At 37.8% G+C, this 11,957-nt stretch overlaps 2 protein-coding genes across 2 annotated transcripts; both read right to left on the bottom strand.

Moving 5' to 3' along the window:
- Nucleotides 1-693: 693 nt before the first annotated feature.
- LOC116178946 lies at nt 694-2,445 on the bottom strand. The gene has a single exon (XM_031498612.1). The coding sequence runs from the start codon at nt 2,412-2,414 to the stop codon at nt 723-725; it is 1,692 nt and encodes a 563-aa protein (XP_031354472.1). The 5' UTR covers nt 2,415-2,445; the 3' UTR covers nt 694-722.
- A 3,906-nt stretch (nt 2,446-6,351) lies between these two features.
- On the bottom strand, nt 6,352-8,112 carry LOC116179564. The gene has a single exon (XM_031499361.1). The coding sequence runs from the start codon at nt 8,110-8,112 to the stop codon at nt 6,352-6,354; it is 1,761 nt and encodes a 586-aa protein (XP_031355221.1).
- Between the last annotated feature and the right edge of the window lie 3,845 nt (nt 8,113-11,957).

The raw sequence follows: 11,957 nt of genomic DNA, 5'->3' as shown, positions 1-11,957 counted from the left end.
AAAATTAATTGCAATTAACTTTTTCAATTTTGAATTCAAAATGACAGATAATAGTGCAATGGGTCTGAAGTAGATGGCGTTACACGCGACGGCGGGTTGTATACGTATTAAAATTACGTTCACGGAATATGTAAATTACGTTACACATGCGAGCGTAAATCATTTTCAATACATGTACATACGTATAGGTAACATCACTATTTGCATTGAATACGCAAAAATATTTGATTTGTATGTATAGAAATATCTTACAATCTGCAATGTAAAACGATGTCAATGTGACATATCTCCGTGATTGTAATTTTTTAATTGGCCAACTTTCAAGGTCAATTTCTTTTTGGTACTAGGACCAAAAGTATCCACTTTTTGTACAGTTGCCATGGTGAAAGCGATTAATCCGCAAAACGTCAATTTTAGGTACCGAACACTGTCACAAAATAGCGTCTTATTCAGGTGGTTGGAGAAAAAAGGTTTTTTTTTAAAGAAAACTATATCGCAAATAAAGGATCGGGTTATAATGTAAACACCTAGATGGCGTAAGGATTGCTATATAAAGGTAAGAGTTCACATAATGTTATTCGAGAGGGATTCCATATAGTAATTCAAATATAGGCCAACGCAAAGATTACACGGTAAAGAAAATAACGTCACAACCTCTTTTTGACAATAACTTTTTAATACATTTTCAGTGAGTAAAGTGCAATTTGCGGATTAAACGACATTTAAAAACGATGGACAATCAGTTCTACAATAAACACCAATACAGATAATAACAAACCAAAACAGTATACAATAAAAATTCCATTCAAGTGCTCCAAAGATAGCGCTACTATTACTTCTTCTTGCGCTAATACTCGTTTTTTGAGGTCTTCGTAAAACTTCTGATCTCTGTCTACTTTATCGTACAACCCGCTTTCGGTCAATCTCTCGATGATTATGTTTAAACTGTCGATAATGAAACCACTTTTTCCAGTTGCAAACGTGTGCATCACGGGAGGTAAAATGTGATTATGCACGAAGTAGTTTGGAGTGCGCATTTGTAAACTCAGTGTCAGTACGTGTAGTGTTTTCAATGGGAGGGCGATCGAGAAATTGGGACGTGCAAACCAAGCCTCCAGCAACACACGAGGATCGCGAGTTTTGCGGAAATGACATGACAACTGTATCTTGGTGTATATTTTTTCAAGTTCTGGCAACCTGGATCCATACATCAAGAAAGCGGCACTATCACACAAACAAATTGGAATATCCGCCTCTAGCAGTTCCTTTAAATTGCGAATCGGTTGCCTTGTTGGAGGTGAAGTCATCAGGCGCATTAGGTTTGAGATGTACGCTGTTTGTATGTGCACACTGTATATAATGTAGCACAGAATTATGAATCTTAATTTTGAAGATTGGGTAATGCGATTGGTGCTTCCAAATAGCGTGATCCCAAAAGTCTTCAGAACAATGTCGCCCAAGGTTGTTTTGAATTTGTCCAAAACATACCAAGCTAAGGTAAATAATGCAAAAATCACCGAAACTAATATCCAAACCTCCAGATCAAAATTAACTGCCAAAATCTCCAATGCCGAAATCGCATTTGTTGGTGGAACTATCCACACCATGACGTCTTGTGCATACACGTGAGTCGTACGATAATTTCCTGACCTAGAGCCAATTACTTGCCCATCATCTACTCTGATCGTTTCGTGATTCTTTTGAGCTTCGTTTAAAGAGATATTGAACATTTCAACCGCGATAATGATTGTAAAATTTCTGCGATTAAATTTATCCAAATACTTCGTAAAGGCATCAGAAGAGAATGCTATGTAACATCCGTGGTAATTTGTGATACGACGTGGAAAGGTGTCGGCAATCGGTTGATCGCAGCTTTGAAGAAGCATTCTGTTCGGAAGTCTGCCGCAATAGTTCTGAACATCATACGGATTAGCTGTAAATAACAGCGATCTTGCATCTTCATCCTTGTTGATCACCAAAACCTTCACATATGTAAAGCCGTGATTCCATAGTACACTGAAAATCATTTCCACTCGCCATACCTGATCGGTAACAACAAGTGATCTTGCAATGACATGATCATACATTTTCCATGTGCCTGTATATTGCAGATAAAAAATAAATTTTTTAAGAAAATTCAAATTTCTGACTTCAAATATGAAATTATTCGAAATCTTCCTCTTTAAGGAACGTATAGGACGACTAGTGTTAATAACAATCCTTGGATTTCTTAAATTGAACGGTAACAGATCACTACTTCCATTGAATACATAGTAAAGTGTTTCGGCTCCAAAAATCGATGTGATCACTTTTTCTGTACATACCTTCGAGGACGTCTGATTATTTTTGAGCGAAATACTAATTGTGGTACTTAAGAAAGATAGAAAAATGACACACGGCGCAAACACTTTCATTGTCGTGTTACTTCTATTACAACACTTAAACTGAATCGTTAGGTGCTGAGCGACATACATACTTATTTGTTTAGTAAGTAAACATGTACGCTAATGTATTTTGTGTGTACACTGGAAGCACTTTACGGCATAATCACTACCTTTTAGTATAACACATTTGTTCAGTAAAGTGCTTTTTTTATGAAGTTAATGGACATATTGCATTAGTAATGCGATCGATAAGAAAGTAGAAGGTCGCCATTCCAACAATCGTACTTTTATTTAATAACATTTGGAGTTTTTATAGTTCCTTCACTATTAAAGTAATTAATTACACACTTTCTGCACCGAGTTTGCGAAATTGTTAGAGCGGCTCCGTTAACTTAGCACCACCATATCAAATTTCTGACTAAAGACAGATTGCGCTAGAATCTCTATGGCTAGCGCCACTTTGAGTTCAGCTAGCGCCATTATAGATTTTGCAGAAAAGCCCTTGACTTTCGGGGGGTGCTATGTTAACGCTAGCACCACCATTGCGTCCGATCATATCCAAAAGCAAGCGCTGTGTTCATCGAACCTAGCGCCACAAATTTTATAGCTAGCGCCACCCCCCAATAGTGCGGGGGGGACTTTTTCCTAGCACCACCATTTTGTTTTTTCGGGTAAAATTTTGACGTTTTGTGTTCTGCTGACCTAGCGCCACAATTTTAGAGCTTCCATCACCCTCCAATAGTGTAGGGGGAGGGGCACCACCATTTTGTCTTTTCGGGTAAAAATTTGATGTATTCTGTTCTAGCGCTCAAGATAACCTACCGCAATTATAGATTTTGCAAAAAGCCTTTAACTTTTGGGGGTGGTTTATTAGCCTCTAACACCACCATTGTGTTCGATGACTACCAACAGCAAGCGCTGCGCTGTTTTCTTTAAACGTAGCGCCAGCTAGCGCCACATATTGCAGAGCTGGCGCCCAATCCCCAACATTGTGGGGGAGGGGGGCTTTTTTTAATATAACCACCGGTTTGTTTTTTCGTGTACAATTTTGCTATTTTGTGTTTTGCTGACATATCTCCCAGATAGAGTCAAAATCTTAGGAGTTGGCGCCACACCCAAGTAGTCTGGGACAGTTTTTCCTAGCTTTATGACTTGGCGCCACTGAAATATTTTGGATTCATTTTCGAGTAAAACGAGTGGTGCAGTAGCTGAATCTGCGGCAAGTATAAAAATAAGGAAATACAGTTCAATTATAGAACAGAACCACATTTTTATACCTTTCGCAGTAGAGACATTGGAACCTGGGAAAACGTATTACCCACCAATATTACTGGGGAACCCCGAGCTACCACTTACTTACGAGAAATTTAAGTATTGCCATACAGCGTGCAGACTGCAGGTAACGCGACCAGTCAGTGTAATGGGGACTACGATCCCCGTGGAAGAAAATTATCATTTATTATGAATGTTTAATTTTAAAATTTCCATATTACGGTTTCTTGTGAAATTTTTCCTTTTTGTGCTCTACTCACCACACAATTCTTTTTGTAAATCACAGTATTAATTTCACTACCACAATATTGCGAGCTAAATCGTTTAGAACACAGCACAGTGCAAAATTTGAAAATGTCAACGAACGTACCTACTCATAACCAGAGCTGGGCAGTATTCGATTTTGTAAATACTTTTTAGTATTCAAATACTTTGTAATTACATACTTTTATGGAAGCAGTATTTGTATTTGTAACTCAAATACTTTTGCAAATTTTTAGTATTCGAATGCTTAGCAAAGTATCTGAATACTCCGTAAAGTACTCGAATACTTGTATACTTACTTCGTAAAGTATTCGAATACTTCGTAAGGTATTTGAATACTTTTAAGTAATTCAAATATTTGACAACTATTTAGAAATTTTTAGAGGAAGTTTCCGTTATCACAAAATCAAATATAAAAATCCGATACAACATGAATACCGAACGAGCCTGGAGTGAAACTTTTTGACCCGATGCACACGGACGGACAAAAAAGGATCTGTTTCAAAATCGCTAGAATTAATTTCAGAAAGGTGTACGTGTCATTTGCACGACGTACGATCGCTTTGAAAACTGGTACACGTATTCTTAAGGATATAACTGATATAAGACAGGTCCTGGTACCTCCTATATAATAATATAATAACAATAATACGCTTTTACTCCCCTTAAATTTGTATATAACAATAGAAATATAAAAAAAGCTAACCTCAGCTCAGGGAAAGGAACTACATTCAGTGCATAAAACGCTGTTCCTCCATATTGCCTCGATACAAAGTATAACTTGACATTTTTTAAGTATTATTAAGACTTTTATCTAGTACTATTTTAAATTTTTAATGTATTTGAGTGACAAGTATTCGAATACTTTTTATAGTATTCGAATATCTTTGGTAGTATTAGAATATTTTTGAAAGTATTTGAATACCTTTGAAAGTATTCGCATCAATCAGCATATTTATTTGTTAATTCTGCTAAAAAACAAAAAAACAGATTCTTATATACTTATGTGTAATGTGCAAATAATCATAAGGCATATGTATTTTATATGATTAATACACTTCATTAATATACGACCTATCAGCTTGGTGATTGTTTCAAATTCTAACCAATCAGATGATTTTTTATCTGATTAAACACCACGTAGCTTTTTAACAGCGATAAAAATGCGTGTAGGAATGCGTAAAATATGTAGTGGTTGTAAAATTTACTCTCTTTTATTAATATCCCTAAAATACACTCGACCTTGGTTTTAAATCAGGATAATTTTATTTTTAATTCATTAAAATTTTGTTGCCTCCTGGAAAAAACTCTCGATCAAAAGGATAATATTAATAAAATCGCTCCAGCTAAAACTGTCGCGATTTTATCACACTTTTGGTCTCGAGTTTTTTCGGTGGCAACAACACTTTCGTGTAAAAATAAAATTATCCGATTAAAAATCAAGCTCTTGTGTATTTGCTCCCGATAAATTATATACCTACCTATGTACGTCGCGTCGACTACTATCTAAAGGTGTTGTTTTTAATAATACGATATACCAAACTTTACACAATTGACGCGCCTGTAAAGCCTTGATGTGACAAATAATTTACAACTTTTGCGCATTCATAAAGGATTTAAGTAAGTTTGTACCTGCATACCTCACCGTCTGTTTACTTTGAAATGAAGGGATTGCTCATATTTACAATCTTGCTACTTTACATACAAATTTTAGTATTTTTATTGGAACTTTTTTACTCTAAACAGAACAGAACAGAAAATTGCTGTCATTGTTTTTCCAAAGCATCACTAGATCTAAGAAATCGTTTGAACTGTATCTAATACGTGAGATGTTGTTCTTACGGAGCAGTTGTTAAAATCTTTCAACATCATAAGTGCTTGCCTCATTGTTGCTGGGAATTGCACCAACTTCTTGTCAATCCGAGTTCGATGAGAATTATTTGTTGAAGTGTAGTCGAAGAAGAAGTGTTTTTGATAATTAAGAAAGCAAAAGTTGAAGATCATGATCATGTAACGGGGAAATATAGATGCATGGTCTGCAACAAATGCAATTTAAGGTTACCCAAAGTTATTCCTGGTCAATATTAAAATTAAATTTAAATGACTCGAAGAGAATTTTACAGTCGACAAAAGTGATATAATTCGTAATTTTTTATATTTTATTTTTTAATTATTTGAGACATCTTTGGGACACTAGTTCAAGAAATGGATTGTCCCCAGATGCATACGACTTTTAAGAAGGGGATAGTGTAACAGAACAATAGCATTCAATGTAAATAACGTCCGCTATAGTTAAATGGAGGACAACTTATCAATCGGCTTTTCAAATTTCTAATTTACGGCGACGCAATCAGAACAAAACTGCCGAAAGCGCTGCAACTTAAATTTGCCGCCAAAAAATGACGTCACACAGAATGGAAGGAAAGATCGCCTATGTACGCCTAAAAATGTACAGCTCTAAAAAGAACACAAGAAGTGCGCAAAAGTGTCCCAAAATCGTCATTCCGAAAACAAGCGCGAGATGTTCCATCCCCATCCCGCTGCCGCTCGAATGATCCACGTCATTGCTGGCCGATCTCAGTTGATTTTCGAAAATGCGCCTCTCCCAGTACGGTACGAATCCGGCCGACGCTATACGTTGGATCAGCTCGCGAAAGTAGTCGGTGAACGGGAAACCGCGCGTCATCAGCATCTCCAAGGGGTAGGTCACAATGCTATGGTCGAAACAGTAGAGGAGCGGTTCCCCGTTTTCGGTGACGTAGTGATTCACGGCGTACTCGATGAAATGACGGGGCGTGCACGTGGCGGACCGTTGCGTTAGTACCGTATTGTACAGACAGCGGTCGATTTCGTCGCACGTCCTCCAGATCTCGCGAACCTTGACGTTGGTACCATCGTTTTGGGCGGTAAAGTACCTTTTAAAATTCGGCAAGATCCAAATGTCCAGGTTGTGGTCAAGAATATCGGACAAGTTTCGTATCTTTTGCTCGTATATCGGCTTGGTTAGTACGCTGATGAGGAAACTTTGGTAGACTGCTGCCATGTGCATAGCGAAAAGAACCCAAGTTATGAAGAGAGCCCTGGCTTTAAACAATCTGGGAGGTGCGCGTACCGACAGGTTGTTCAGAATCGAAAATGACACCTGCAGACTTTCCACCAGACTACGGTAGTTCCTTGCTTCGCCTTCTTCAACGTGGGAGAAACCCCATATCAGTACACCCACGATTATGCAAATTGTGTACGTAGCAACGGTCACCCATAAAGGTAGCACCATGCAGACTTTCTCCCACTGGTGCGCATCTCTAGCGTGCGGCACGCACCAGGTTAGCGACTCTGGAAAGCTGTAAATAGCGTAATCAAAGAATGTGTTGCGATCTTCGGATGGGGCCATGGAGCCGATTGCCGCGTCACACTGGCCGCTTTTCAAAAACGAGAGCGAACCCAACGCGGCGCCGTTTTCGGATATAAAGCCCCAATCCTGAGAGTTATTCGACGGTAGGTACTGGACGGTGAAGTTCGCCACTTGCCCCATCATTTCGACGAGCTTCACCTCCAACCCGTCCCTAAATTCACCGCCGACTGGCGGTAGCACGTAGGGAGGCCAGACAATCGGACAAATTTTGAGCTTGCGCCCGCGTAAATTCCGCGAGAGGTTCTCCGAGAACAAATCGGTTTCGTTTTGGAATACTCCCAACGTACATGGTTCAACCCGTCGTGTCCCGGTGGAATTATTGGCGAACCAAGCGTGCACCAAGTGCGAGTTCTCATCCGCCAACACTATCGCGTAGTTCACAACTCGTGCCTTTCGTAGCTGTTTAGCTACTTTCTGAGCAAATTGGTCCGCATGCCCGTGGCTGCGCGTTGAAAAAACCACAAACCTCGCGTGAGGGTTCCATGTTCGGTACATCTCAACTTTCTCCAAGCGGTTCCTGATTTTATACGAAAACTCCACTTCCATGACATAATTATCAACTCGTCTGTATTTAAAACCACCACCACCACCATTGACTATCGCACCATGACGAAACAATTCACTCAGTACGTCATCGTTACCTCCTTGGATCAATGTAAGATCACCAGGTTGGAAGTAAGCGGCACTTATGGCACCGAGACATTTTGATAACGACCTAGTTTCTGGTGGAGCGAGTGCGCATCGGGTTGGAGCAATCAGTGCTACGAGTAGCAATATCATCGTTGGAATGGAAAATGAGTGATTTGTTGCTGTTCGCCGGGTCGCTTGAATTATTAATTTTCGATTAGGCCAAATTAATCGAAAGTGTAATTTTCCAATTTAGTAAATGAAAACGTCGTATTGAATAATAATGTGTCCAAATTTTAAATCAACGTGAATAATCGATACATATAATAAGTAAATGGACTGTCAATGATAAGCGGGGATACTGCAGGTGAGAGAGATGGGAAAACTAAGAAGACAAGCTGTCTTTTACGGTTACGCATCTGATTGGTTCTTTCAACAGAAGCGATCGCGATCGCATTGAAATTAAATTGAAGGAACCAATCGGATGCGTAACCGTAAGAGACAGCTTGCCCTCTTAGTTTTCCCTTCTCTCTCACCTGCAGTATCTGCGCTTATCATCGACACGCGCATTTAGCTCATACTGTCCTTGATTTTCTCAGTTTCTTGATTTCCGTGTTTTTTTGAGCCGTTTGCGCCTTATTACTGATAAAAGTGTGCCTTTCAAAACATTCCTATGCCCTTTGCTGAGCTTCGCCTCACCAAAACGCCACGTTCTTCTGCGTTAAGTCGCTAAGATATCTTGCTATTTCCGCGTAGCCCCTTATGTATTTGCGAAAATAGCTCGTAAGTCCCATAAACCGACGCTCTACACAATCCAAGAACAAATTGCACTTTGCCCCCCTTACGTATTAGCATAGTGTAAGAATAGAATAGTGAAACAACCTTACGGAAAAAAAAGGTAACCGATTTGGACATCGAGATTTTTTAGTTCTGGACGCGACAATCTGAAAGGGGGGCGCAGAAGTCGTGGATTTTAAAGGTAACCGATGTTACAAACTCTTTAACAATAAATTGCCACTTGGCGCTACACGAGAATAGATGGCGCGTTTTGCAAAGCGAATTTATAGAAGGAATATTGTAACGGAAACGCTCCAGACATGACGTCGCCTTTGGCGCTCTGGAATTTTCTACGCGCGCGATAGTGGGATTTGTATAGGACTATTCGAGAATGTACGCGGATGTTCTGGACTTACATTGCTTGCGTGTATAAATGGTTGCGGACCGAACATCGCGGCAGTCTACTACCGAACGAGATCGAGCGCGGAAATATAAATTGCGAAGTGTGTGTGATATAAATAATCGATATAAATTGTACGGTTTTTATAGTGTTTTAGTTTTGATATAAATCGAACCCGAATTTATAAATAACGTTACAATATTATACCTACTTTTATCTCATTTTTATGCGTAGGAAAAATAAAGAGGTAAATTAATCCATGCAAACATCCCGACAATAATGCTCCTTTGTTATTACATTCTCAAGTAAGTCAAAGTCAACTGAGTCATCACATTCTACAGACCTCCTTTAAATAACCTATACCTTAATATTTCAAATGTTACGTGATGAACGTACGCAAAAAAATTCATTCCTGTGTTATTTAGTTTACAATTTAATAGCTGTAGGCTCTTCTGACTGAACTTGACAATTTTATTTCGAGTTATGGATCTGGATGCCTCCCACAAAGTTCAAACAAAACCTTAGAACGAGTTTTTTGAAGAGGGTCTTCTTTAGGGGGTTCCAGGGCGGTTCTCATTGTGCCAAAGCCGCCAAAGGTGAACTTCTTCCGAACATCATCACTAATCCTACAGTCTTATTACTTAATCATTAAATTAGCTCCCCCAAAAATTAATACAAAAAGAATTGCCAAATATGAAATCACAACTTACTCCAATATTACTTATACATGGCTCAATCTTATTATACTGGGTGGTGACTTGACGAACGCACCACAGCAATTTCAATAGTAATTTTTTAATTTCCGATTATTGGCTCTCGTAATTATTTTAGAAATAAAGTCTATTTAGGTTTCTTGTAGAGAAAAAAATTGCGAATCTGTAGATACTATTGTTTTCTATTTTATAAATTCAGAAACAGTAAAAATTTAAAAATTAAAAACTGACGCGTTTATAAAATCTGTAATGCCATGGAATTATGAAATCAAACAAACGCGCCTGCATTTCCCATTAGCGCCATCAGTGAGCTTTGTTTGATCGCAAAACTACCATGGCACCACTGATTTGCTTAAAAGCGCCAGTTTTTAGTTATCCAATTTGTTGGTTGGATTCGTAATTTTTTTCTCTACAAAAAACCTAAATAGACTATCTCTAAAATAATTAGGGAAGGCAATAATCAGAAATAAAGAAATTACTATTGAATTTCCTATGGTGCGTTGTTCAAGTCACCATCCCGGTATATGCCTGCGATCCTGCACTCTGCTCAGAACAAAACTACCGAAAAAGTTCTTAAAATAGCCATTTTCCTATTTTAAAAACAGTTGCAAATCTTTATCACAATAAACTTTAGTGCCATTGAAGGGACACCCCACATTTTACACAGAACTTAAATTCTACGTGAACTATACGTCTCTACATAAGAATTTTTTTGTATTCCTCAGTTTCAAAAGCAAAAATTTTGCATAGTTTTCTTATTATTTATATGTTCCCGACCTTACAAATTCGGAAAACTGCAGAATACTCGAAACTGATCTAAGGAAATTCTTACCTCGGACCAGGTGCGAACACTGAGCAAAGGAAAAGACATAAGTTTTGCAGTGGGCGGCTACCTGCGAATGGTTTTATACTAGAAGACCTATATGTAGTTATAAGAATAAAATGATAACAAATCTTGATACGAACAGTTTGTCGAAAACAGACGAAGATCCTAATCTTTACAAGAAAAAATAGTTATATTTGTCAACTCCAACTTCCAAGAGCTACCAGATGAAGTAGATATTTTGTCCTATTTTTTGGTGAAATTTTCTAGTTCTGTTCAGAACATTGAAAATATCTAATCTAAAGTGCAGTTTACTTTATGTGATTTTGCTTACGATTTCCCGTACGATTTTTCATACGATTATTCTTTCGAGTTTTGTTAGGGGTTGTTTTGGTGGTTTTCTGTTTACATTATCCGATTTGCTACCAACAATTACGAATAAGTATGATGGGAGCCAAAAATATAATATATTATGTTATGTTATAATAAGAAAGCTTTAGAGGATTCTTTTGTATCGGAATTACCATGTTCATCTTCTTAGTTTTAAAACTTTATTTTGCGTAATGCAAATTTCAAGTCTTTTTACGCCCCAATCACGTGTCCATTCTGGATACATTCCATGATGTTGATACAATAGATCGGCTACTTATCTTCCTAATAAATTTATTGGCTCTAAACCTTACAATTAAAAGATTAAACGCCGGTTTTTCATCTTACCGTTGAGGGTGTATGAGGTACTTTTATTAATAACAATAGAAGTTACTTTTGGAAATTGGAACTCAAAATAGGTACATTTTTTTGGTGAAATGTTGAAGTTCCAACCGGAGTTCCTTAATCATTATAAACCGTTCTGTAATGAGATTTTGTGATAAGATTGATAAGAACAAAAACAGAAAGATGCTTTTTCGTATTTCAAGAACAAAATATTGGTGACCATTTTTAAAGTTTCGAGTATTTCCTAAAGAGTCATAAAAATTGTATAGCAACTTGTAAAAACAGATAGGTACTAATTGTATTTCCTCTATGGTACTATTTATTTTTGATACCTACTGAATACTGAATTTTCTCCTGAAGAGTTAGAAAGGAGTTTAGACAGCGCCACACTGGTTATAAAGCCTACACCTTTAGCAACGGAGGAGGAGGATCAATCATATTCCAAATACCAAGTAAAATATTCATAGATATGATTACAGTTCCTGATTATCCCCCAGGAGTTGTGAAAGTTTTTCGAATATGGCGTTGAATAACACATTTCTTAAAGCCACTTTATTAATAGTGTTTTAGA

Source organism: Photinus pyralis, unplaced genomic scaffold (assembly GCF_008802855.1).
Source record: "Photinus pyralis isolate 1611_PpyrPB1 unplaced genomic scaffold, Ppyr1.3 Ppyr1.4_LG8, whole genome shotgun sequence".
NCBI classification, from domain to species: Eukaryota; Metazoa; Arthropoda; class Insecta; order Coleoptera; family Lampyridae; genus Photinus; species Photinus pyralis.
This window is presented reverse-complemented; position numbering and strand designations above follow the sequence as displayed.